This window comes from Aythya fuligula, chromosome 16 (assembly GCF_009819795.1).
Source record: "Aythya fuligula isolate bAytFul2 chromosome 16, bAytFul2.pri, whole genome shotgun sequence".
NCBI classification, from domain to species: Eukaryota; Metazoa; Chordata; class Aves; order Anseriformes; family Anatidae; genus Aythya; species Aythya fuligula.
Window position 1 is genome coordinate 3,988,009 of NC_045574.1, and position 27,592 is coordinate 4,015,600.

Genomic DNA, 27,592 nt, shown 5'->3' on the forward strand with positions numbered 1-27,592 from the left:
TTGGCTGGTAAATAAGTCATGAGTTCTCCTTGCAAGTGTCTGTATATCAACAGGGTTGTCGTGGGTAAGCATAATGAAGCTCAAGCAGAATTTCAAAGGTGTGCGTTCGGCTTGGATCCCTCTAAAGATGTGTTAGTGTGTGTATTCCTGAGGAGCTCTCCAGGTCTGTAACCCCACCGCCTTGTTTTCTCAGGTGAACACCGGGCATGGTACCGTGTGTAAGCCTGCAAAGTGAGGCTAAAAGCGGGGAAGAAATTGAGCTAGTGAGACAATTCCTGACAGAGAAGATGAGGGCTTTTTTTTCTGAACACTTGATGATATATATATTTGATGTAAACCTATCATTTAATTTCAGCATTTCATTTTGGCATAATCTCTTTAGCATAGGAAAAGATTTCAAAAGACTGTTGTCAGTAAAAGGTTCCCGTAGTTTTCAGGTGGCTTTTGGGGAGAAAAACTGCTTGATAGAAAGTGTATCTAAGTTTGCACCAGAAGTTTTCCTGGGCGGTGGGGGATCATGTGGGAAAATCGCATGAAAATTGTGTAGGTCGTGCTGTGCACGCTGCTTCAGCTGCACAAGTTCTGAATTTCAGAACAAAAAGCAATTCTTTGTGTCTTTTGTTGTAAATCAGCACATGCTGAGGTTTTAGCAGAGAGAAGAAATTAGTTTCTTCCTAAGTAAAGCCTTGGAAAAATTGTCATGTTTGCTTGCCAGTATCCAAACACAGGATTGTTCACTGGGGATACGGAAATAATATCTGCCCTTTTATTTTCAATCTTGAATTTCAAGAAGGAGCAAAGCAGGGGAAAGCAGAGAAAGGCCAGGTACAGAAGGCCCCTTATCACCTTACTTTCCTTGTTCTTTATTTGCAGATTACATACAAGGCCGTTGGGTCTCTGGATCCCAGTGCTGACCTGTCCAGCCAAAGAGGGAAAGTCTTCAAGCTAAGGAATGAAACACATCACCTCTTTGTAGGATTATACCCAGGGACTACGTATTCATTCACCATCAAAGCCAGCACAGTCAAGGGCTTTGGGCCACCCATCACAACACGGATTGCAACTAAAATTTCAGGTACTGCTTTGGAGAAAACCACAAAAATAAACAAACAAACAAAAATTTTGTAGGGCTTTGTGCTTTAGACCCACAGCTGATGCATAAAACAATAAAAAGGCTTTTGGCTTAGTGTCTCCTCCGCAAGTTTCATAAGGCAAATTTCTCAAGGGGCCGCGATCTGTATGTGTTTGTATTTGTGTTTGTCCAGATTACAAATGCAGTGGTTAATTTGTGGATGTGTTAGGAGAATTGGAAGTGAGTACCTTGATTAGTTCTTCAGATGAACTGCTGCTACAACAGACTATTAGAATTATATGCTTAGTTAGAGAAGCTCCTTCAAAAATGTGACTTTTATCTTAATGCACCAAAAAGAGATGTAATAAAGTAATTGAATGAATAGTGGTAGGAGATTAAAATAAAGAAGGTAGAGTGTTTTTATGTGGGTTTTGTTTGTTTTCTTTTCTGAGTGAGAACAGAGGGAAGGCTGGAGGTGGGTAAACAGGTACGTGAAAGGCACTGAAATCATGATGCACTGCAACGAGAAAGTTCCTGGGTGTCTAGGAAAAAAACAAAAAAGAAAACTTGGTCTAGCTAACAAAAGTAAAAATGGATAAGGGGATGGTAGAGAGGACACTGGACAAACATATGTAGACTATAATTTTAAATTTTAACTTTTATCTGTTTTCTCAGTGAAGCCAAAGCAAATGTTTGGGATATTCAGGACACTTGTAATGCTGAAATATGCAGCACTGTGTGTTTTCCTTTACCCCATTTCAAAACACATTAATAAAAAGTTGTTAGCAATAAGCGACAGTGTAAACTTTAAGGAAGTAAAATATGTCCATTCTCTCCACTGATCGTCAGAAAGGTTTGAGGCCTTTAGATTTAGTGCAAAAGTCCATGTTTCACCACTTGAAGTAAAGCATTACCTGTTGTAACAGCTCCGTGAGCTGTTAGGGTTTGTGGAGCCCTGCTGCGGAGGGCAGGCATGGTGTACCCTCTGTTCACCTGTGACCAAAGGACTAAAACAGAACAGGAGTGGTTGTGCTTTTTCTCTCTGATTCAGTTTCTTTTCATTTTATTATTCAGAGAGTACTCAAATCTTGTTAGGAGCCTGCATGATTAACTGTATGCACACTGAGCTCAGTTTATTGTCTCTTTTTTTCTGTCCTCTAAACATCTGGTTCACAATAGGTAGGCACAGACTCCATGCAGGCACTAGTGTAGTCTTTGACATGAGATTTTCTCATGGTGGGCCCTATACGTGGAATTTTGAAGTTTCTATTAAACTTAAGATGCAGTTGGAAAGGAAGTAAGGAGAAAAATGATTTTTTCATTGACTTATTTTCACTTATGAGAATGGTCTTGTAAGGCTTTCTGAAAATAGATCATTTTTAAATGAAAATCTATCTATATTCTAGGAGTGTATGTGTTTATATGGGGGGACGTTTGTTTATTTCTTAATCACACCTAAATGCCAGAATTACAGAGGACTTCTCTTTGGGCAGGACTGGAATCTTAACAAAATCAGCATTAAATTGTTGAGCAGTGCTTGCTCTTTCCAAAAAGTCACTGCCAAGTGGCATTTCATTGAGGTGCTACACAACTCTTCTGTGTTGGGTACATAAGAATACTAGGTTGTATTGCAGTGTTATACGACTAATATGGAGTGATTGCTGAATTACACCTGAGAGCATTAGTTAGTCCTGCTGAGGCCTATGTTTCTTCCACTTACTTCTCAACTATATGGTGTCTGGCAGTAAAACTGTAAATTCGCTTCAGCAGGTGTGGTGTTTTGGGTAGAAGATAACTAAACAGGTCTCACGCACAGCCAGAAGAAACCATCCGAGCTAGCTAACATCAGAAGCAATTTAGTCGCAGCAGTGCAGCGCTGCAGCTAGGCTAAGGATAGCTGCTGCTTCTGTTTAAAGTAGGATTGTGGAACCTGCAAAGGTAGAGCCCAGCCTGTTTCTGGTGTCTCAAATGGCCCTGCAACCTGTTGGTGGCACCGCGATTGTTGTGGCAAAATCCCTTCTGCTCTGAGCAGGTGCAGATACTTACCACTGTAAGTATCTTGGTACCTGGTATGGAAGACTGCTGGTGGCAGGCAATATTTTTAAATGACTCTTCTTGATGCAGAATTTTTTTTTTTTTTCAGAGAAATCCTTGCTAAGGGATTGGCATTCATTCTGAACTCATTGCTAGCTTAGTCAGTTGCTGAGCTGATAATAGCAAACACCATTCTTGACAGTTTTCAGGCATTTAGATAAAAATCCTGATTGTAAACAGGATTACAGTGAAAATCTCTGTGAGAGGATTAACTATGGGACCCCCGCAATGCAGCTTGCCCTTGAGAACCACAGCTGAACTGAGTGGACTACTCTCTTTGTGTAAATTCTTCTATTTGCTTTATATTTAAGTGTATTTCAGCAAAACCTGCATCTTTGGAATAAACACGATGCTGCTCTGATCTCATGATCTCTTCAGTTCTTCCACAGTAAAAATCACGTCTGCTATTGGGGAAGGAAGAAGTAATAGAATAAGTAAAACGTGTTTCCTAAGGAAACCTATCCTACCTTCAAGAAATGACCGTAGTAGAAGATGATAAAGCAGAAGGAGGAGCTAGACTTTGGCTAAGTGTGACCATTCAGTGGTTTTCTGTTTTGTCGTGAGGAACACGCGGTGAGGCGATGGATGCCACGGCTGGTTGCTGTCCGAGTGTACCACTGGAAGCAGTGCAGCCACCTCTTGCTTTCAGTGTTCAACAACACTGAAGCACTGGGGTTAAATATTGTGGATTTGAGTGCTAAAACAAACTGGGTAATTCGATGTTCCTCTCCTTTGATGCTTTCCTGCTTCATAACGTACCCTCAGCTAATCAAGGAGACACAGCTCAAGCCTATGTATTAAAAACTCTAAGCTGTGGGAAGTCTAACCATTGACATGAACAGTGGACAAAAGCCCGGCTCCTGGGGTGCCACTCTCAGCTCTGCCACTGATCCATTGGTCCTAGGTGGTGTCTTCCAACTTCCACATGCTTTACTTTCTTCACCTTTAAACTTGAAGAGATGATCCCATCTCAAAGGATTGCTAAGTCTTAAAAATTCAGGAGAGGATTTTCAAAGCCAGCTTGAAGATTTGGGTGTCCGATTCCTGTTTAATTTTAATAGAAAATGAGTGTACAAATTTTTAAACAGTTTTGACAATTCTGGTCATAACATTTAGAAAGTATTTTGATGTTTCATTTGAGAAATGTGAAACGGTCTCCAAGAAATGTTAATATTACGTTGCCATCACTACCAAAGGCAGTAACTGGCGTATAACTAACGCGTTGCTCTTTGTTCTGCCGCAGCGCCATCGATGCCAGAATACGACACTGACTCCCCCTTGAATGAGACTGACACCACCATCACCGTTATGCTGAAGCCTGCTCAGTCCCGGGGAGCCCCTGTCAGGTAGGTGTTGTGTCTTCCCTTTTCACAGTTCTCCCCTCTCCTTCCTCCCCAGGTTTCACTCACGCCTTTCATTCTCGTCTGGTAGTGTAGCCGCTGAAAGCAAGCGCTTACTAAAAGGCCAGCTCTGCTGTTGATTCAGCCTTTCACGGTCTCCTTTTATAAATGCCTCAATCTGCTTGCCTCCTGCTGGTAACCTCCAGGAAGGATTGCTGATGGCATGGCACGGGGTTATTACCCTTTCAGCATCACTTCAGATGCCTTTGCAATACTGGAGTTTCAGTACACAGAGCTGCGTGCTGTGGTGTGAATTTTGCATCGCCCTGCAAGGGTGGGAAGAGGCTTCAGGCCTCCATCTCCTGCCCTCATTCCTGCCATGGACAAGGCCTTTTTTGTAGCTCTGTAAGATGAATGACTGAAATATATTTGATGTTTGCAGATGCATTTTTTCTATTTACATCCAGCCAGACTCCTTATATGTCAATGCTGTAATCCAGCTGTTGCCACCAGGCTGGATGCAGTGAGCGAGTGCTTGAGACTGGAAAAATCTCACTGGTTTAGTGAGACTTTGCCAGTTGGAGGTGAGCACAGTTTCCATTTGCAGAGCACAGGATTTAGGGGGCAGGAAGCTGTACAGATGAAATTTGCGGAACAGAATGACCTTGTAGAAAACATTTCTGGTTAATCCTGAGTTAGATCCCATTCCTACCACTAAGATGTCCAATGGTGAAATGGGACGCTTCATTGCAGATCGCTCCCTGACTGTGGAAACATGACTTAGAGGCCTGTACTTCACTGCCATCTTTTGCCTTGGTAAATATATACATGCTGAAAAGTATGAGCACAGAACAAACCCCCCTTCCGAGCCAGCACTGCTGACTGCCTTACCTGTCTGGCAGAAATGCCATGCAGAGGTTCATCCTGCCATTCTCTTCAGCTGAGTGTATGAATTATAACCACTTAGAATAAAAATAGTTGCCTGCTTTACCTAGGAAGATCTGGGCTGCTTTGTAGAAGTATTCAGCAGCCATTACCTTCCTGTAGGCTTTTCAGGATTTACCTCAGGTTTACACAAGACATTTCTGAAATTTCTCCTCTGGATGATATTTTAAAAACACACAGTCCCTTCTCTCAAAAATGACTTGGCTTTGCTAGGTTCTTTGTGCTTTTTAAAGGATGTCCCATGAAATGTTCAGGAGCAGAATAGTCACAAGTAAACCTATTTGATTTAATAATCCTATATCAATTAGTTGTCCAGCCTATGTCACAGCTTTCCTCCAAATTGCAGTGATACTTTAACGCAAAAAGTCTTTTTTTTTTTTTTTTTTTTTTTTTTTTTAACTTAGCACCACCTTTCTAGATTTTCTGAGGGATGGGCTGTAATGTTTCCCTTTTAATCTCTGGTACTCCATACGAGCGAATTTAGGAGCCTATTTTCTGAGTCCTTTAGGGATGTTGTTCTGCTGGAAAATAGCAGTAAAATCACACCGCTCTGTTTTGTTTTATTTCTTTATATGGGGGAACATTCCTGTATCTCATTGTACCACCTGCTGTTGCTGTTTTGTTTTTTATTGAAAAGTCATGTGATTTTTCTCGAAGTCAATTTGCCATACTTTAACCTCAGTCACTGAATAATGCCTTTTCTAGCAAATGTGTATACTATAAAGGATAAACAAAAATCTGTAAAGATTTTTATAATTTTTCAGTCTGGTTCCTTTAATTGTATTGTAGCCTATTGTACGCACATTTGCAGAGTGTAATATTTACATGCCATGTCTAAATGATAAGATTATTTCCCAAAATGAGCCCATTTCATTGACTTAGACATGTGTATAAAAAAACGAATGGAAGTGTGTGTGGCAGGGGGAGGAGGCCTGTGGAGATTTTAAACATTTTATTAGATCTGACAGCTTCATGATGTGTGAATACCTTCCACTGTATAAACAAATAGTTTGGTTTTAGTCTAACTTCAGCAATATTATTATAAGCAACCTTATATCATATTTTTCGTACCTCTTCCCTTTTCTTTCAGTTTGCTCTGCACACTCTCCAATTTGACATGACAAGTCTACCGGGGTGTTTGCTCTGTGTTGGATATTTGAAAGTCCATCTGGTTTATTAGCATACTGTTGGTTGTATCAATCTACCTATACTGTTATGGAGGAAATCAAATTTCCAGAGCATGTTTTAAGGATTTCAGAGTTTAAAAAAATGCTCACCTTAAGTGTGATTGCATTGTTGGCATGCTGCTCTGTGTATTGGTGCTGTAGGACACTGTAGAAGGATGTTAGAGAAGAGTATGCAATTATATCTTGGGGTTTCAGAATCTGAAGAACTTCTTTGCTGGAAAAAAGATGGATTTGATCTCTCTATCTTGCTGCAGTTGTCCAAGGTGTGTTGGTATAAAATCTGTGATTTTTCTTTTGCATGTCTGACAGCATGGAGGTACCTGATGGCCTTTTAGGCACCTGAACCTGAACTGGGCTAAAGAGGAATGTTTTTGGAACACTGGTGTTCAAACTTTGCACATAACCTCATGCATACGTACATGTGAGTGCATATATGTAGATGCTGTGTAAGGAGTTGGTGTAAGTGATTCTGGACAAATATATTCAGGTCAGAGTCATTTATGATGCATACGTGCAATGGTTGGATACACATAATCAGTTTGGTGAGGATGGGTGTTTTATTGTGTTAATGTACATCTTAAAGGAAATAAGGAAATTACATAGGAGAAGGGGACTTTAAATATTTGGAGTATACTTAGAAGCACTGAATAAAGGTGAAACAAGTATTTTCATATCAACAGCCAGCTGGTAGGAGACATTAATTTATATTAACCAAGCTCCATGTTACTCTTGAGTATTACCTCGTTTTTGGTCTCCCAAGCATGAAATATAAGAAATGTTTTTGGTCTATGTGTTGCTAAATGGATCAAGAGAATACAGTTGTGTTGCTATTCAACACAATGCTTAAGAACACACTTCTTAAGAAGTGTTTTTTTTTTCTGTTCTTCTGCTCAAGCTATTTTCCAAGCAAACAATTTCTGAGGTATATGTGTATTTATGTTATACCTACACATAATAACAAATGAAAACTTCTTGTGATGCAGGGCAGTGGCATTGCTTCCGTCCTATGTTGGAGAACTGAGGCTTTGGATAAAAGTTGTCTTCCATTTCAGTCTGCAACAAAGTAGAAATTTTGAATCTCTGAATTTATAGGTTGGAACTTTAATCTCCAGATAATTTCTTCTCGTGGTTTCAGCCATCATCTCGTCAGACTGAGTTTCTCTTTCCTATATCCCTCCCACAGGCACCTTGATTTTGTTTTCAAAGCATATTAGTTCTTTCTATGGCTACAAAGGAGTGTTTGCAAGCCTAGTGACCGTGATTTTGTGGTGGAAGAGGAATGGGATCTACAAACAAAAAGCTATAAACTCATAAAATTTGCTGGGTTTTTGTTTGTTTTGCAGATCAGGGCTTTGGTGTTTACATCTCAGTAGCTATGTAGAGAGCGATGCTTTTCAGCTTGTTGCTTTGCTGCTTCTTAGTGTTATTGCATGAGTTTGCCTCAGGCATTTATGTTGATAATTAATTCATTAATGCCAGGAAAGGGTGGCAATTTCTTGTTCTTAAAACTCCCACGCAGAATACCTTTTGCTTGAAAATAAAGACTGGAGTCAAGGATCAGCGAAACAATAAAAAAGGTTCTAATGTTGAAAGCTGTGGGGAGCATAACAAATTATCCTGCCCTTGGTAATTCTGAAAGTTCAGTTGCATTGATAGGCATGTTATAAATACCTAGGAAATAAAAGTCCTGGCCTGCTTCTTCTAAACCCATATTCAAATGTATGCATCACATGGCTTGGTTGATTGAACGCAGGGCAAACAGTCATTGCATTAGATCTTTTAATTTTGTAGTATCTAATGAGGAATGAGATTATCAATCTAGGCTTCTGATATTATAAGACTAATTATCTGTATTAATTAACATCTCCCATAATATACCTCAGGGACATTGTTCTTGAAATCATTCAAGCCCGGCTTCTCCTGCATAGCATTCTGTCTTTAATTTAGGCAATAGTTTGAAGGTAAATGAGCAGTTTTTTTCCTCTTAAAGGTAAACCAGGTCTGCTCTTTCATTAATAGCATGTGATTGTGAGAAAGAGAATGAGAATTTACGGGAAGGTTTAGGAATAATGGCAGCTGCATAGATGGGTGCGATTATCACCCCCAAAAGGAACAGAGAAGAGCTGCAGCGAGCATTTTCAGGCTTGATCTCATCCATGTGTCCTAACCTTGGTGAGCTGACCAGAGCACAGCAGGACTGTGCATACGCTTCCATTTCAGCTGGAGTTGTTGCATGGTGGGTTTAGATCTTGCAGGATGACTTCAGTGATACTTGGAGTTAGTCTGGGTCTTAAAAGTGCTTTGCTTACTGTATCAGGAGGGAAGCATGATGGAAATGTAGGGATATATCAGGAAACAAGGTGACAAACTGAAGTATCAGGGAGGAATGTTTTTTGTTGTTTTTGTTTGTTTTTGTATAGCATGGCATAATTGATTGAATTGATATTTCAAGAGTTTTTAGTTCCCCTGCAGAGTCAGGTGTTGGCACTAAAAAGTGAAGATAAGTGGCGTTTTGGTCAATTGTCTCATCTGGTACAGGAAATGCATTTTCTTGCTGCAACATCTGAGTGTACTGTCCCTTAAAATGTCATAAAACTGCCTTTGCCCATTTATCAGCTCTAGGAACATGCCTGTTTTCTGAGCCTGGGTGACCTGCTGTGTCTGTCTAAACCATTCCGCTGAGTGTTTGGCAGTAGCTGGAAATGGGAGAGGAAAGACATAAAATTTACATATATTTTAATTATAATATTTTAACAATCAAATTACACAGAGACAATTTTTTTGTGTGTCAAGCAGCATTTTATTAGCTGCACGATGAAGCTTCTGCTAACATTTTTCAGTGTTTTATGAAGGCCTGAGGATATTGAGAGTGGGGGGAGTGAGTGTTTTTGCATAAATCTTCTATACTGTCCACGTAAACTGTCAGATTAAATTCCAGCAATCAAAAGGTTAATGAAGTCTGAACTTTAAGATGAGAATCACAAATTGATGGCCATTTTCTCACATCAAGCTGTCAACCAGCAAGACAAGGAGGGAACAGGAGAAAATACCGATAGTTGCCGGTTTCTTTTTTGAAGACATCTCTACGCGTTTCATAGCTCCCAAAGCCCCTCCTGTGTTATCCCAGAATAAAATAACAATAGCACACTGCATTAAACAGTTTAAAAATTGAAATCTGAATTTCTTGCGACACCGCCAGGCCTTCTTTTGCCTACGACAGCCCTTGGGTCAGACCTTTAGATGGGGTGAGCTGAGCCTGACCACAGCTACCCAGGGTGGGAGCTGCCCGCAGGAAGAAGGGTGCTTCTCTTCATGGACCATCAAGGAAGATGCATCTAATCGAAGCGGCTCCTTTAGGTACTTAAAATTAGATGGGATGAGTCTGGGCACTAGTCCCTGGCAAGCGTCCATCCCTCAGAAGCAGAGCACAAGCTTTATCCAGCCTGTCCCTCCACCAGGAGCAGGGATGAGGAGTTCAGAGGGCAAGCAGCCTCCTTTCTGTTGCGTGTGGCAAGCAGTGTTTGCACTAGCAGGTGCCCCTCAATGTGTCTACAATAACACAAAAATGCAATAAAAGGGAAGATGAGTAAGCTCTGCTTTGCTGTTGCAGACTAAGGCGTTTCAGGATTTAATTATACTACAGGTATATAAATTCCGGAAACATGTTAATGCTCCCGTGATTAAAATTATAGAGGGCCTAATTGAAAAAGCATAAACCGAATTGAAGAATTCCTAATTATAGTTTGCTTTGAGGTGTTAATTTCCTACATAATGAATGCATAATTTCTTGGAACTAGAAAAGGGGGCTGCTGCACCAGTGCGTGGGCTGCAGATGGAATGAAGGGATTATCATAAATGCAGCCAGACAATTCAGAAGAGCAAACCTCTGCAGCCATGATGCTGTTCTGCCTCTCTGTAATTTCAGTTCCCCTTGCACAGCGCTTTTCCAAAGCAAAAGGCAGAGCTAGGAGATGGTGCGAGATTTGCTTACTGTGCAGAAGGAAGGGGAAATAGGACTGGTTTAATTAAAAGTAGTCACGGCGCAGACGAGGAAGGTGAAGGGAGAGGAGGAGAGCAGTATTTCTGCTGGAAAGGTCAAGCAGCAAAACAGACGAGAAAGCGATGCTGACTTCCCTCGGTACCCACCTTGGCAGATTCCAAAGTAATTGCAGGAGCTGATGTTGATGCCAGTTAGGTGTATTTTTTTTTTTCCTCCCAAAGGGTGCACCCCGTATTTCATGTTTTCTGTTGCATCAAAAATATGCTTAGCTTTGAAGGGATTTGGTGAAACGTGTCTTTATCAGATACAACCTCCTGTTGTTTAAATTTGCCCCGTTCCTACTCTGATGGGAATTCACAAAGGTGTCTACAAATGACAACAGGCCAGCTGCGAGCTGCTGCAGAGAAGCCCTTACCCTCAGCCCTTCCATTTCCCCCTTTTTCCATTCTCAATTTACTTGTGATCAGGGCAGATGAAGCGAAGGTGCCACTTATGACCTCCCCAAGTGGCAGAAGCATGATCATTTTGCACTTTCCGAAAAGCACAAAGTGTCCAGAATAGGCAGAAAGAATTTGGCTGGTATTCCTGCAGCTTTCAGATGCTGGAAATGTGTGTTATTGCTTCCTAGGAGACCTCATCTTTTCTATTGTATGTTGATGATCTGACTGCCAGTAGGCTGTTAGCTGACCGCGTTGGCCTTACCTAGTAATGAAGCTTCTCCTGAGGTTAGAAGCAGAGAGAGTTCTCCTTGTTTGTGTTTTTCTTAGCCTTTTAGGCCAATAAACAAATAAATAAATGCTATTGTTCTGTTAAAAAAAAAAAAAAAAAAAGTATTTTGGATTCTTATGTATCAGTTTTCCCTATGTAGTCTAGTAACTGTGGCTCTGTAAAAAACTTCAAAACGCACCCTGGATTGTTTCTGTGTGGAAATTGGCCTAATTTCATGGAAGCCATTGGAAATGGCCCAGTCTCATTCTGACTGAGAACATGTGCAAATATAACCCATCCCTTGTCCAAGCCAGCACCTTTCTGAAGGACATGGCAGAACGCGCCGGGTAGTCCCGGGAAGGGACGGCCACCTCCGAGCCTTATCCCACAGGCTGCTCAAGAACTGCCTTGGCTCTTCTTGTCCTTGCAGCTATCTTCTTGTCTCAGAACAGAGCGATCACTGAGGATGGTAAGACCTCAGTCAGCGATGCCTGTTTAATGCTAAGCGACATTAACACAAAAGGGTTGTGTGTGTTTTTTTTTCTCCAGATCAAACAGATGGCAGGTGGTTCAGGAGGGAAAAAACACCTCCAAAGCCACTCACATTAGCTCCTGTTGCAGCGAAAGCCATATCTGTCTGCACTCATTATCTTTAATCTGCCAGCACAAAATAACATTGAACTGGAGAGATAGGGACTGGGCCTGCTCCACGGGGGAACAGCAGCTATTATGTCTAATCTGTGTTGCAAGCCAGGTCAGGTTTATGGAGATGGTGGAGATAATGGAACACAGAGCTTTGAAATGCCCTCTGGTTCTTTATTATTTTTTACTTTTTTATTACTATGATTTCCAGGAAGGTTAAACTGAGAGAATTTAAGGCATTTAAAAGAGTGATGCATATATAATTCAGGTAAATAGATGCAGCTGCAGTGTTCTGGTGGTCTGGGGATGGAAAGAAGGCAATATTGTGAGTATGGTTAGCATCTTTATGAGACCAAATGTTATAGCTGGAAAAAATGAGCTTTTAAGCACGCAAATCCTTCTTTTAGTCTGTAAATACTGACTCTCAATACAGTTGTCTTCTTGACAAGCGTTTACGTTTTGTGCGTGCTACCACATTTGTTTGCCATGCACAGGTACTGCTGTGATTATTAGACCTGCTCACAACTGCAGGGAAATATTTCTGGTTTTAGATTTCTTTATATATTTGTCCTTCCTCAAAAGGATTTTAGTCACTGTTAGAAGTAATGGTGAGTAGAACATTATGAGGTTGAAATCACTAATTTTAATGTGTGTACACACATATGTATATGTATCTATATATATATATATGTAGATATATACAGACACACAACAGAGCTGTTTATGTAGAGCATCATTGTATGTGCTTAGGTTTTGGAAGATCGATGAGGCGTTGCCCCTTTTGTGGGGTACACTTTTAAGAGAGAGGCTGTCTCCAGGTCACCTCTCTTCCCTAGCACTGCTGCTGCTCCATCTCTGCAGGTCGCATCTCCGGGGATGCACAGAAGTAGCATGTCTTTGATTTTGCCTTTCTTTTGAAGACTGTTTAGGATTAGCGTGAGTTCAGGCTGGAAACTCCAAACTGCATAAGAAAGGACATGCTGTCTGGTGGGTGGAAGATTGGACAGGGATATGGGGATTTGTTTACGTGCCCCTGATGCTGTGTGACACTGGGCAGGACGCTCGGTGCGCTTACTCCCACAGGTAGCTGTCACATCGCATATTCTGTTTGGGGACAACATGGGAGCATGGCTCTTCTCTTTACACAGAGCATGCAGAGATAGGCTCAGACTTTAAACTTTCTTACTTTTTTCTAGCGTCCATTTCAGTCACCATAGAAATTTAACTAAGCTTGGAGTGATAGAATACCATAGTGTTAGCCAAGTGTGAAATCACCACCCTGTGTTTCATGAATTTCAGGGTAAAACATGCCTTAGAAGGCTAGTAAATCTAGACTGCTGAGCTGAATATGAGAGTGAATAAGAGACTCTTATCAGACTTCTTGATTAAATGGATTGCATTACTACTGGCTCTATCTCAGCCTCTTCCCCCCCCCCTCCCCCCCATAGCAATGTCAGTAATTACCTTTTTTTTTTTTTTTTTAATGTGGCTGAATTCTGATGTTTTCCTGGTGTTCTTCAACTTCAGAGAATATAGTAGAAGAGTTGTTTAATTTAAATGAGTGTTAAAAGAGCACGCAAAAATAACTTCAAAATGAAGGATCTCGTGTAATAACTGCAATATGAGAGACTATTTCCTCAAGTAGCATCACTATTATGAGCTTTATTTTTGTGAATGCCTTCTTGCAGATGCCAAGAAGCTGATTTTTTTTAATGATTATATTGATGGCAGTGCAGCCCAATATTCATAATGGACTAGTTTTGGAATCTTTGAAATAGCCAAGTATATTGCAGGAGATGACATTGCAGGAAATCTTTATTTCATATTTTTTGCATAAAAATGTTTATTGAAAGCTAATCTTAACTTCAGCATATTGTGTTCCGCGTGGAGCTGTTTCAAAGCCGTTTGGAAATTGTAGCAATCTTTAATTGATTTTAATGGGTTAGAATCAGCCCCTAAATAGAGAGAAAATTGGAGAACAGTGTATTGGGTCCCTGTATGTACATCCTAGATGGCTATGAAACCCAGTTCATTATGTTTTGTAGATTAGTTTCAGAGCTTCTGATTAAAGGTGCACAGAAGATATTAAGGGTGAAATTTTGGAACGTATGAAGCAGGTAACTCGATTCCCAGGCGTATATTGGCACTTGTTTGAACCTAGAAACTGTCTGCAGAGTCAATTCTAATTCCTGAGCATTTGATTACAAGGCTGTGGGAGAAGGCTGCTGAGGAGATGTTCACCCTTATACCCAAAGGAACGTGGAGCTGTAGGTGCGGAGTATGTTCAGAGCAGTGGGACTCAGCAGCTGGCTTTATGACTGTTACACATCCAGTTCTTGTAAATTTTATTAGAAAATCACTTATGTTCTATAAGTCTTTTTTAGACTTTGTGGTTTTTGGTTGAATTTATTATACAATCCCTTCTGCGCAAGTTCATGGGAAGGCTGGGGGCATACTTTAAGAAGGGTCTCATTTACTATTTAATTTTACCTGTTTTAGAGTGAGCTCTATGGAGAACGGATAGATTTTTAAATGATATTTCTATTTTCCATCCCTATTATATTTCATCACATTTCCCATTAGGAGAAAACGTATGCCTGGATACTGAAGTGTTTCTGGCTCACAGAATCACTCAGTTTCCCCAGAACCTTTGTTTTCTGTGTGTGACTGCAATGAGCTCTCCTTTTTGTGGGTGGTGCAATCTTGCTTCTTGCTGCCTTTGTGGCAGAATTCAGGTTCTTAATAGGTACCTTTAAGAAACCAAAAATAAAGATGTTGATGCTACCTTTCCATCTCAGTTTGCATCACTGAAATCAACTTGGCCATAAAGTAAGCATATGCACATACAATAGTTAACCGAAGTGCTAAATGGAGGCTCAGGCACCACATCAACCCTCTCATCCCAGTATTATCCTGGGAGATGGCTCCTTGCTGACAGAATAAAGGCACTGAACTTAAATTGGTTCAACCAAATTTACTAGAGCATTAAGTTAAATGATAAGGAAAGAAGCTAACATGAGTACCTGTAGCGTGGGTGCTTTGCCATAACTGTCAATCTAAAAATGAAAGTTTGGCTTTTTGGGATCAGGACTGCCATGTTTAAATGTCACGCAAGGAAGTTGGTCCAAGGGGGGATTTCAGGGAGTGTTTCCAGCGAGGCCTCGTGTCTGGTCAGCCCGGCGTTATCTTTGCCTCCTGTGGGTTGGGAGGCCTCCACAGCGGGAAATCAGCCCATAGTGTCTGGGGTTTCTGTGTGAAATGCACCGAGGGTGTGAACCAGTATGCTGAGAATACTCCCGTGGTCTTAAGAGTATGAATCTTAAAAAAACTTCCATCGTGAATTGGAGGAAAGAAGCTGGATTGGCTGTTGGCCCTTCTAATTATCACGCCTTTGCCCCTGTTTGTATGCACTCTTTTTGCTCATCTCTGTGCAGCGTTAAGTCTCACAGATTGGTCAGACAGTATTTGGGGTTGATTTTCATGTGTTTGGGTAACCTTTTCAGAAGTGCTGCGTGTGCTAATTCTACAGAAGAGGTGCCACAAGGGAAATGCAATGTATAGCTCCACGTGGGCTGCTGTGTGCCTTCAGTCTGAGCTGGCACAGCTATTAGGATGGAAAAGACTTGCCCCATTCATTTGCCCTTTTATGTCCTTCATCTTTGAATTAACATAACTATTAATAAGGAAACCACTACCGTTTGGTGCTGTCTTATTTCCTGTAGCCTGTCAGACGGTTATCCTGAAAATACTGCATTCATTTGAACTAAAAATGAGAAGTCCCTGCTCTCTGTGGGGCGAACTACAATGCTTGCTCACAATCATCTGCGAAAAATGCATTGCAAAATCAGGCTGTACTAATTGCCACTTGTTTTTGTTCCCCAGGAGAAAATACTGTAGGAAATAATATACAGCTGGTAATGTGTTTGTGTGTTAAATATTAAAATTAAATGAAAAAAATATTAACTCTTTTAAATTTAAGAAAATTCAATACAAAAATGGGTCCACATGAAGTGCTTAACTGCTGAAGCATTGTTTCTTTAAAGCGTTAATAAGTCAGGTGAAGAGGTCACTGTAATATTAGGAAGAAATGGTATTAATTATCATTAATTAACTAACATGCTAGGATACCGAAGAGCGCAGACCAGATGTCAAATACTTTATGGAAAGCTCTGATACAGCTTTTCCTCCAGCATTCATGTGCATCATACATCCAAAACTTGAGTCTGGTTTAAATCCACGGTTAGATTTCTGGACAATTGCTTCCTCAGACCATCCTCAAATTGTGCTGCAAGCAGCACAAAAAGAAAAGGGCAGGGGAAAGCGAAGTCTAACAGAGCTCAGAGATCTCTCAGTAGCACAGAGACGGGGCTGTGATTTGGAATGTTGATTATCCACACTTGTGCTTCTACACTGAATAGAGAACTCAAAATTTAAGAGATTACCTCGTAGATGATGATAAGAGCACATTTTCTTCCTCTGCAGACAACATTTGTGCTGTGGCGACCATTATGGCTGGTGCTTTTATCAGTGATTTAGAATGGAGCTGTCAAAAACTTTAAAAAGCTTCTATTAAAGTAATGTGGTTTTATCTATATAAAACCTGTGAGATTTATCAGGGAAGTCAGTTTTGGCCTCCTTTTCTAATAAGTGTGTGCAGCTGCACAACAGGGCAGTGAGCTCTCCAGCCGTTCAGGAAGTCAGGCATTCGATTAGCGGCCCGGATTTGAGAATCCCTAGAGAGTTTTCTCTCGAGAGCAAAGCTATGGATATCTGGAAACCATTCTTTTCTTGCCATTTATGAGGATAACAGTGTTGCTTGTTTGCAGTGAGGTGGTTTGGAGTAGCTTAGCGCTAGGAAGGCAAGACCCCTGCTTCTGTTCCCCTGCAGCATGCAGATGTGTGCCTTTGATTGCAGTGTTTGCAAATGCGCCTGAATATTAAAAATTAAAATGAAATAGTAAGTTTAACGGTGCCTGCTTCCAGTTTATTGGTACTGAAGTTGTTATGTGGTATTGCTAGTTTTAATGCTCTGCTTTTGTTGTCTCTTTTAATATAATTTCAATGTATGACAGTGAAACTTTCTTTTATCCAGCTGGGCATTTTCAACTGATGTATTGATTCCTGCTATGAAAGCAGTGTTAGCTGATTCTGGCTGGAAGCAGTAGCTTTGAAGCTTGAGAGGAGGAGAGCCCCAGGAGATCTATGTTACTGCCTACCTGGTAGCCAGAATAAGAGCTAATAGAATAGTTTGGATATCTCCGCAGTATTTCCATTGCCCCCTTTTTGCCTTCCATCTAGCACTCCTTTTTGGAGAAGTACTCCTCTTTTCTTGCTTGTAATCACAATGCTGTGTATTGCAAAATTGTCGGTCGTAACAAGCTGCAAATGGTTGACCCTGCTCGGCATCGAAACAGAAATGGGTCTGCAGCTGAAGTGCTTTTGCAGACCAAAAGGGCAGATCATACTTACGGAGTTTATTTTGAGTTAGAGCTTGGCTGCAATCTTAGGGGTCACGATCTATCACGGAAAGTTATCATCTGCTGAGCAAAGTTGAATTACTTTTGCTCTTTTAGGAATTATTGTGGTAATGCACATGGTTTGGCCATCATGCTTGCTACCCAGAATTCCCACAGGAATGTTGTTTGGTTGTAGGATCATTGGCTTTTTGTTCCCATGGAAAGGCAAGCAGGAGGGAACCTTAGTGCTGCTGGTAGCAGGCACATAACCCCTCGATGTGCCTTACAGCAGCTCGCTGTTTAATGCAGAGAAGCTGATACCTGGAAATGTCCTGAAGGCAGTTCAGGAAAATTCTGCTCCTAGGTTAAAAAAAAAAAAAAAAAAAAAGAAAAAAAAAAAAAAGACACGAGGAAAAAAACATAACCTGGAAAACAAAAATATGGCAGAAAAGCAAAACAAAAACTGTGCTTGTCTGTTTACTAGCTAGGGTTGAATTGTGAATCCTGCAGTTGTGGAGGGACTGGATCAAAATATCTGGATCAAAAAATGAGACGCAGAGTAACCATTTGGTAAAGAAACAATTTCCCAGAGTATCTTCAGTGCAGAGTAATCTTTGAATCTTTGAGAGTGGCCTCTCTTTTGGCCACTTGACCTTTGGGAGAGCCCAATTGACCACTACAGATAACGGAGAGCCTGAGAAGAGTGAGGCTGAAGGATGATGGTCACTGAGTCAAGCAGGTAGGGCACAGAGGTACGAGTGCTGTATCAGGTGGTGTGACCTAGGGCACAGGGGAAAAAAATGCAAAGTAATGCAATCAGTAACTCATTCTGTTTCACCAGAGAGTAGTTTTTTAGACAGAGGGAATAATGACGGCAATGCTGGCTCAAATACTTGTTTCACAGGAAAAGAAGGCAGTATTCGAGCAGGAGATTAATGGTGTTTTAACGTGAACACAAATGGGATATCTATTACATTTCAGTTGAATGCTCATGAACGTGCTGTTATGCTTCCAGAGACATCTGAAAAGATTCCAAAAGAAAAAAAAAAAAAACATTAAAAATAAGAAGTAAAATTTCAGGTCATTAAAAGGGTGAGTTGTCCTCATGAAAGGAAGAAATATGCATTAATGGCTAAGTAGGAAAGCTAAAATGTGAACGAATAGAGGCAAAAGAGTATTTGTTATTAGGTTCGGTGTGCATCAAAGCTGTTGCTCATGATAAAAACCGCATGTAATAGTGGAGTAGGTATGGGAACAGTCAAGGGTGAAACCGAGAATGTCTTCAAAGATGAGCAAGTTCTCTGATTATGGAAGGAGTTCATTTGTCTGGCTACTAATGTCCCTGGGAGCTTCCCCTTCTAAAAGAGAGAGGTTTGTGGGCTCACCACGTGCAAGGGGGGTAACAAAGAGAACGAGGCTGTCCTTTGGACACTGCAGGGATGGGGAGGTAGGAAGAGGGGACCCTTGGCCCATGTCTAGGCTCAAAGGAGATTTTATTATGTTTATATGATGATTTATATACGCCTGTGTATTACACAGAAAACTTCTTCTATAACTGGCAAAGACAGACTTTTATGATTGTATACAGCAGAAGACAACTGCTTCTTAGGTAAGAAGGTATGTGGCAAATACCAATAGGAAGGTCTGCCACAATTTTGCATGTTTTTGTCAGGAAAAAAAAAAAAAGCTTCCTTTTGTTTGGCAGCAATGTAGATTACTATTGCCAAAGTGAAGCGTCAGAATATGAATCTGCAGGTAGCCCCTTAGTAAACGGTGTCCAAAACGGCAAACTACAAGTTCCTATTGCTAAGGTTTAGGTTTAAGTTAAACAGGCTTTTTCTTACAGCTCCTACTACACCCTCGATGAGGATACATAGTGTTGCTGAGAAACCTGATTATCATTTTAGAAATCAACAAATAAACACCAGAGAAGGTTTAAAATATTTTATTAAGACTTCCTATAACAGCAGGATTGAGGAAAGTCTTCCAAAGCACTGACAGGGCATCAGTAAAGACTGCAGTCTGTACGGCTGGTGGGTGCTCCTGCTGCATTAGCGAACATTAATAGCATCCTAAGCAGCCTACACGAGGACAGTTTAAATTGTAAGCGATTCATAAATTGGTGATATTTGTAAAGATTATTTGCTTTCGTGTCTAGCAGTGGGAGCCTGCTTTGCTGCGAGCTTGCCAAATGATTCGCTGACCTCCTCATTGTGAGCAGTGAGCGTGCCAGATACCCGCAGTCCTGAAATAATAGTGGGTTCGAAACCACGAACAAGGTTTTGTTTCCCTCATGCTTGCTGAAGGTGCCAGAACTTTGCTTCCCACAGAAGCACTGGTGAGCCATTACTATGCTAGGAATTTTTCACACCAATCTTCCCACAACAATGAGCCTGTTAAAGCAGGGACAGGGATCCGCTGCTGGCTGTTTCCAATCTTTTAATCGATCTCCCCTGTCCAGCTAAACAAAGGACCAGTCTGACACAGACAGGTGAGGGCTGTGTATGTGAATACCCTGACAAAAAGTAAAATGACTGCGGCGCTATCTTTCTTTGTCAAAGGGCTGAGAGGTGTTAAGCAGACAGTAAACCTGCCTCAGCTGTAGCAGCACTGAAGTAAAGGGCTTTGTTAACTGTCTGCGGAAAAAGCAGAGTGCATTTGAATGCAACCTCCTTGAGCCTGCAGGAGTAAGCTAGAAATGACAAGATTGCTATTACGTATCATACAGACCAAAGGCTTAGCAGAAATCGAAAAGTATTAACATTTCATAGAGCTGGAAAGAATATCAAGAGCTGCTGTTGTTTCCTGAAACAAAAGTGAATTGGAAGAGAGATGAAGCCACCTGCTCATATAAGCTGCTATATAAACCAGCCTTTTAGTGATGTAGGAGGAGACTTGCACACCAGGAATTACTGTTAGAGAACTTCTTATTCCAGGCTATATCTCAAAAAGAGATGTGAGGCAGAGCCAGAAATAGAAGTCTTAGAAGTTATGGGACACTTTTTTGTTTGTCTGAAATGGTTCTTGCACACTGAAATTGTTTCAAAAGGGAGCTGACAACCTGTGGACATTGCCACTTGTGGATGCCCCCCTCCAATGCAGTCACCTTTTGGCCCAAGCCAACAATTCCCATTTCAACCTGGTAGCTGGAAAGGAGACAATCTGCTTTCTAATATTCAGCACATTAAAAGTTTGCTGTTGACTGGATGTTGTGGTAGTTACTCCTTTTCCCGAAGTGTGACGTGATTGAAGTCTTTTCTGACTTTCACTAAATCAACAGAGCAAGTGAACCAGCACCATGCCCACATAACAGCAGCTGCCCCTGTTACGGGGTGCCAAGAGCTGTTTGCTGTCATGCCCTAGCTGAGTTTTTGTTGCTTTCCCATTTGCTTTTGTTGTTGGAAACCTTGATACCTACGGCTCACAGGGCTCTAATCTCACCTTCCTCTCTCCCCCTGCTCTCTTAGTGTCTACCAGCTTGTTGTCAAGGAGGAGAAGCTGCAGAAAGCCCGGAGAGCTGCGGACATCATTGAATGCTTCTCTGTCCCCGTCAGCTACAAGAACGCTTCCAGTCTGGACTCCCCGCACTACTTTGCAGCCGAGCTGAAGCCCATCAACCTGCCCGTCACGCAGCCGTTCACGGTGGGCGACAACAAGACCTACAATGGCTACTGGAACGCCCCGCTTTCTCCCCTGAAGAGCTACAGCATATACTTCCAGGCTCTAAGCAAGGCAAATGGAGTAAGTGCAGAAAAAAATGAATCTGGATCTGTACAAATGGTTACCTCTACCCTCCCCACCTTTCTCCTTCCCTCTCCATCAGATGCCAGTTTAAATCCTCATTACCACCCTTTTGCAGAAATTTGATGAAAATTAAATATGCTTCATTCATTCATGTGCCGTCCTTAATTCAAGCCTCTCTGTGATGCCTAGATGCAATGAGAAACCTGTAGGGGAGCCAGGCGATGAAAAGGGCACCTGGTTTATGAAGTGAATTGTTTAGATTTTTTTTTTCCTTGCAATTGCATTAATGTTAGAGTAGGAGCTATTGTCCTTATGAAAAAACATAACTACTTCATCCTGGCAATCATCAACTCACCGTGCTTGTGATTTTTCAAGAAAAATCGAAGAACTACCCAAACGAGAAACGAGAACTACCCAAAAGCTATGAAGTTGGATTACCTTGTAGCCTGTGTTTGGTTGCACCGTAATTTTGCAGTTATGGTTGAGATTTTCAGCTTGAGTGAAATGTAAGTTGCACTGCAGAGGGAACTATGCACATGTCTTTTCTTAGTCCCTTGGGATATCCTTGACTATATTTTTACATATACTTATTCTGTGATATGAAGTTAAAAATGGAGACTTTATAGGATCACAGAATGGTTTGGCTTGGAAGGGACCTTAAAGCCCATCCAGCGCTGCCCCCAGCCCCATCCAGCCTGGCCTTGGAAACAGTCTGCTCTGTTCTCAGACTCAAATGCCACACACATCATGCCCAACAAGTACAGTCATAGGAAAACTGAAGGGCTCTTTTCCCACTTAAATTCTTTTATTCCAGCCTAAAGTAGTTTGTGACCTTCTCTTTTAACTCCCCTGCTGCAGGTCTGCTCTGCTAACAGTGTACAGGCCAGATCCAGTCCAGTCATTCTCCTTCCTCCCCTTTGACTCCCCTAATCGGTTTTTGTTATCACATACATGCTACAAATTGACACTCCAGCCTTCTGAAGAGGCAGCATTAACCTGTCGTCAGGACGTTGGGCTGCCGACTGTGTCATTAGCACATTTGCCAGTGCATTCATGAATCCAGTTTTTACCTGGGTAAATTCTCTAAGACATCACCTCTGAAAGAACAAAATTAGAGAAGTCAGTCAAAGGTGAATGGTGTAGGCTTTGATCTCGACTTGGGATAGTGTCTTTTATGCCCAAAAGACAGCCACACATCACAGAGAACTGTGCGTTGTTTAGCAGGCTAGCAATGCCAATGAGTGCTCACAACATATCTTGCTGTTTTACTGCCTCCATTTATCACTATTCTCCTGCAGAGTTTCTGCTGTGTGGCTGACAAGCACAAATCTCTTCAATACTGTGCTGTTTTTCACCTTGGTTTCCCTTCTAGTTGGTACGGTTTCCATTCAGCACTACTCAATTAATTCAATTTTGGATTTGCCTTTATAAAGGAAATTGTGAAATATATGTACATGTCTCTCTGTGTCTAGTTAGTTCCCCCTTATGTGATAGTTAATTGCTAGTGAATGGATCCCCAGGGAAGGAAAAAAACCCTTTATTTGCTCAAGTACAATATAATATGCCATAACTGGGTAATATGAATGGAAATGTAGGCTTCCCTTGGCATTCTGGATTAAGGCAGCAATAATGTGCAGCTCCTGCTTTTTCTGGAGCTCTGTAGCTGACAGGTTGCACCACACTGTATGTACAAGGTCATAAGGACTCAGAAAAGTGTGGCTTCCTTGGGCTGTTCAGATAGGAACATAAGGCTGTAAAGGACCTTTTAGGCTTAAGTAATTAAGTCTATGCAGCAATTAATAGCTTGTGAGGGTATGGATAAGAAGTACAGCAAACCCATACACAGTTGAGCAAGCAATTGTGTTACATACAAAGTTGAGCAAGACAAACCCATACACAGCTGAGCAAGCAATTGTCTCTTGTGTTACTAATTCATATTAGTGCAGTATATGGGTACGTGTCCTCGAAGTGCAGAGGTACTGGGAAAAATAGAGATGAATTGTCCCAGAGTGCAGTCTGAGTCTGCAGATGAGTGGAACCTCATTTCTCCTGGCAGAATCCTTAAGGCCCACATTTCAAACACTTGGGCCTGATTTGCATACAAGGTTTTGCAGCCAGAAATAATAAGTTTGCTTTCATTCCCAGAGCTGTTTACAAGTATATGATGTATTTAAGAGTTTCTGGGTGTTCAATTAGCTCAACAACCTGAGCTATTTTGACTGTAGTCTTCATCAAGCCATCAAGCCTACCAAAATCTGTGGCTTCAATAAGGCTTTTTTTTTTTTTTTTCTTTTTTGCACATCTGCAAAATATCTGAGATAGTGACAATTTAGCACAATTAAAATACAGCCTTATGTTCCCTTGCACATGAAAAACTTAATAGAACATTGCCACTCGATTTTTAATTAGGTTGTTGTATAGTTTCATTAATCACTGACAGTCCTGGAATGAAGAAACTTCTTTCCCCACCTGGAACTTGCAATGAGAAGTCTTCGTGCAGTGAACCGTAACGTCTTCCTTTGGAAATGTAGGGTTCCAGGGGGAGCTTAATGTGAGGAAACATTCTGTGTTTGGTCAAAAAGCTTGATTAGGAGGAGGTAGTGGTGTTACAGGAATTCTGCATTGTTTCATCTCCTCCATACGTGGAGGGTTGTGCTCATTTGGTGTTCTTGTCTGCTCTGTAGCCATTAGCCATGATTGTTGCATTGAAAGGAACATAATTAACAGCTGGATGCAAAACAAGTGTAGCAAATTGCTGCAAAATCAGATCACGAGCTTTCCTGCCTTCTCTTGTGCGGTGTTTACTCGTTTTTTTGAGAGCCTGAATAAGATAGCTGTAACTTGCTGAATTCTGTGGACAGTTGCATGAAACGTGGTCAGCATGGTGTTGCTTCCAGACAAGGGTCTGAATAGAGCATGTGTGGACCAAAGTAGTTTTCTGCTTTGTTGTACAAAACTCTTCCAAATCCTGTGAATTTCCCTCCTGGGCTGTTGAAAGACAGATGCTGAACTGAAAAATGTCAGAGTTTAAGAGGGGGACGAAAAAAAAAAAGAGAAAAAGTAAACAGAAACTCCGGGCTTTGCAGCAGGGTGGGTGAGAAGCACGAATAGTTCCTGGTTATTTGTTAGGAGCAGTTAGTACATGAGGGGACACAGAAGGAGCAGACAACTGGCCTTGCTGTCCTCTGGCAGGACCTGCACACACGCCGTCCCCTCCATCCAGGTAGTTAAGGGACGTTTGCTGTTTGAGTGCCACCTGCTACAGATGGCTGGCTGACAGAGCGTGAAGCTGGCCGTGCCTGTAAAACCGCCCCATACTCAGCCCCTTTAAAGCACCAGCCCTTGCAGTGTTTGTCCTCCGAAAGGTGAGGCTTGGGTGGCAACACCCTGACACCCCTTATCTACTCTTGTCCGGATACAGGCTTAATAGTCAAAGCTGAATGTTGCCCGTGTTTCTTATCTGAGCTGTTGTGGGTGGCCGTTTCTGGTTAGTGATCTAGCAAACACACTCAGGTGGGGAGGATTTTTCGCTGCTCTGAAGCCTGCCTGAATTTTTGAGCAGCTCAGAAAATGGAGCTTCCTAGAAATCCTTTCCCTAGTTGCTGCATTTTACCTCATTGAGTTAAAATGAAATCCGTAATGGCACAGTTGCAATCAATAACCTTTGGCCATTTTTCCTCGAAATGGGAGATGCGGCAGGAGCCTTTGTAACGCAGCTGGAGATGATGTGGAGGATGATGCCAGCTGCTCCTGCAGCCTGGTGGTCCAACAGGTGAATGATGTTTTCAGGCCAGAATTGTGAAAAGTAGCTCCACAGGAATCAATGAGAATATTATTTTTGAAGGAATGATAGACTCTACAGAGTTTCTCATTGATTTTTTTCCTCTCTAATGACTTGTACTACATGCACAATCGGGCAGTTCATTATTGCCAGGGGACTTCAGGCTGGATTTCTGGATGCTGACAGGTCTGCTCACAGCATACAGCATACTTCTTGTGGATGATTTTGGAGGTATGGGTAGAGCTGCCAGCAGGGAGGTGACATTGATCCCTGTGGAGATGGCCCACAAAAAGCCAGTGAGGTACTGCAGTTCAGCACGAGCCCTACTCTGAAAACCAGTGTGGTACCAAGGCTGCCTACATTACTTTTGCCAGCAGTCGACCGGCTCTGAGGAGCTCAGAGTTCAGTGGGATTTCAGGTGTACAATTTTGTCCAATGTTGTTTACGGCTCCTTACTGTCATGTTGTGGCTTCTGGGGCAGAAATGAAGCAGCTGTGGATACACATCACTCTTTGTAAGCCCTTGTTTCCACATCCAGCTGGCCATCTTGGGCCATAAGATGTGGGCCTGAGAGTTTTCTTGGTAGTTGTACTAGTTCTGTGAATAAAATCCTGTAATCGCCCTCACGTTTGGGAGACACGGGTAATCAATGATTAACTAAATATGCTTGAAATAACTTTCTGTTGTAAATAATGAAAGTCCAAACCATTTTGTTAAAGCTCGCTTCTCCAAATAACACAGACTAAAAATAGCTGGTAATTGGAAAGGCAATGCTAGACTTAGCTTAGTCTCACGGAGAGCTAGCAGTTTCCTGGAGTTGGCAGTAGAAATTATAGGGGAGATCATAGACCCTGCACAGATATGTACACGTGATTGATTTTAAAGACAGCAAACAGCTGGCCTCGGTGGAATAAAAAAAGAAATGTGTGATGTAGAGTTCTCCCGAATTTGGGAAAAAATTGTTAAGAACAACACCACCAAAATTGATGAGGGTGTTCAGTGGCCAGAAGAGCAGTTCCTGTCTGTGGGGAGCCCACAAGCACACTCAGTGCGGGTCTGGGGCTCGGGGTGCTGAAGCTGAGGCCAAGTGGGAGATCAGTAATTACCTGTGTGTGCACCAGCAGAAGTTCAAGTTACCTGTCTCCAGTGTGAGCTGCCTGATGAAACTAGTGCCCGGGGTAGGGCAGCGCTGAGCGGGACGTCTGGGGACAGCAGCTTCCACCCTGGTGGCAGCAGGTTCTCCCTCAGACAAGAAAGGCACTGCTTAACTAATGCAGGGTCATAATAATAGGAAAGGAGAGGAAAAAAAAAAGTGGCTGTGAAAACAGATGGAGGAAGAAGCTCTGCTTCTTTTATTGTTCATAGTCTGTAAACAGCAAGCTGTCATTTTAAAAGAAAAGAATAAAGTCATTTGGCCTTTTAGGTTGTGAAGATGCAGCTGTCACATAAACATATGTCCTGCTGCCCTCCTAGCCCTTGTCTGCAGAAAATTGTTCCCATCCAAACACTAAAGAGACAGAGGCAGAACTTGTCTTATTATCATCCTGTGCACTTCAGTGAAAGGTGCATTTAGGAACCTAAGTAATTAGTAAATGGCATCAGCTCCCTTTCTTTGAAATGGAAAAACAAAAAACAAGCTGCATTAAAGGAATGAAAATTCAGAGTGATGCTAAAGCAGGCTCGTGGCATGTAGATGTGAGTGTCTGTGTGAGCTGCTGACAAAGACTGCTTACCCGGCTTCTCAGCACCAGTTATGTCTTCTTCAGAGTCTTCAGCTCATCCTAAGAGTAGGTCCAGGTCTGCCCTGCAGGAACAAGCCACCAGCGCTTCCAAACACAGTCTTCATCTGCTGGGTGTCCATGGTACATGCACTCAAAAATTTAGGGTTCAGCCTTGAGTACAGGCACATTACAATCATGTTTTGTTCATATTAAAGTAAGTTGCAGATAACCAACCTATATAACTATGTTACAGTAAACATACAGATAGCTGTAATGTGCAGTCAGCTTTCTGGATGTGAAGCAAGTTGGAAAAATGAAGGTCGGATCAAGAGACGTAGGTTGTATCCACGCAGGTGAAAATGAAATTGTTTTCTAATTCCAGGATTTCAGTTAAAATATGCTTGCATTGTTCACTTACTGCTTGAAAATAAAATGTCTGAGATTCCATAACCTGGCAGTGCCGTACAGTCAAAGTAGCAGTGATACTGGGACCTTAATTTGCATTATTCCTGTGACTTAACCCGTAATACAAAAGAGGTGTCTTGTTCCAGATATATGGGATCTTGGGTCATCATTGGGATGGTTGTAGGCATGAGGTCTTGTAAAACTTCTGTGATATAATAAAATGGGATTTATGTATCCAAATGCTTGAAAGAACATACGGATACAATCAGGAGACTGAAATTTGGGGAAATTTTTTTATTATCCCTTTATCATTATTTATCGCGTAATGGCTTTAAGCCATCTGGATGAATTATTTATTCCTGTTTTGCTATTGGCTAAACAGAAGCATCTTTACTGTGAAGAGGTAAACACCTTGTCTGAATCAAGAGGAGTTTTTCAGAAAACAGATGTGATTATGGGAAAATGGTTTTTACTGTTTTGAGATAAAAATGTGTTCT

The 27,592-nt window shown here is 41.6% G+C and overlaps 1 protein-coding gene across 9 annotated transcripts in view; it reads left to right on the forward strand.

The window, feature by feature from the left end:
• Window positions 1-27,592, forward strand: part of PTPRT (protein tyrosine phosphatase receptor type T) — a 446,868-nt gene that overhangs the window by 329,962 nt on the left and 89,314 nt on the right. For all 9 annotated transcript variants that reach the window (XM_032198172.1, XM_032198173.1, XM_032198174.1 and 6 more), the window contains exons 10-12: window positions 874-1,075; window positions 4,410-4,512; window positions 20,912-21,185. In XM_032198172.1, the coding sequence (XP_032054063.1) occupies window positions 874-1,075; window positions 4,410-4,512; window positions 20,912-21,185 (579 nt within the window). The remainder of the gene's footprint in view (window positions 1-873; window positions 1,076-4,409; window positions 4,513-20,911; window positions 21,186-27,592) is intronic.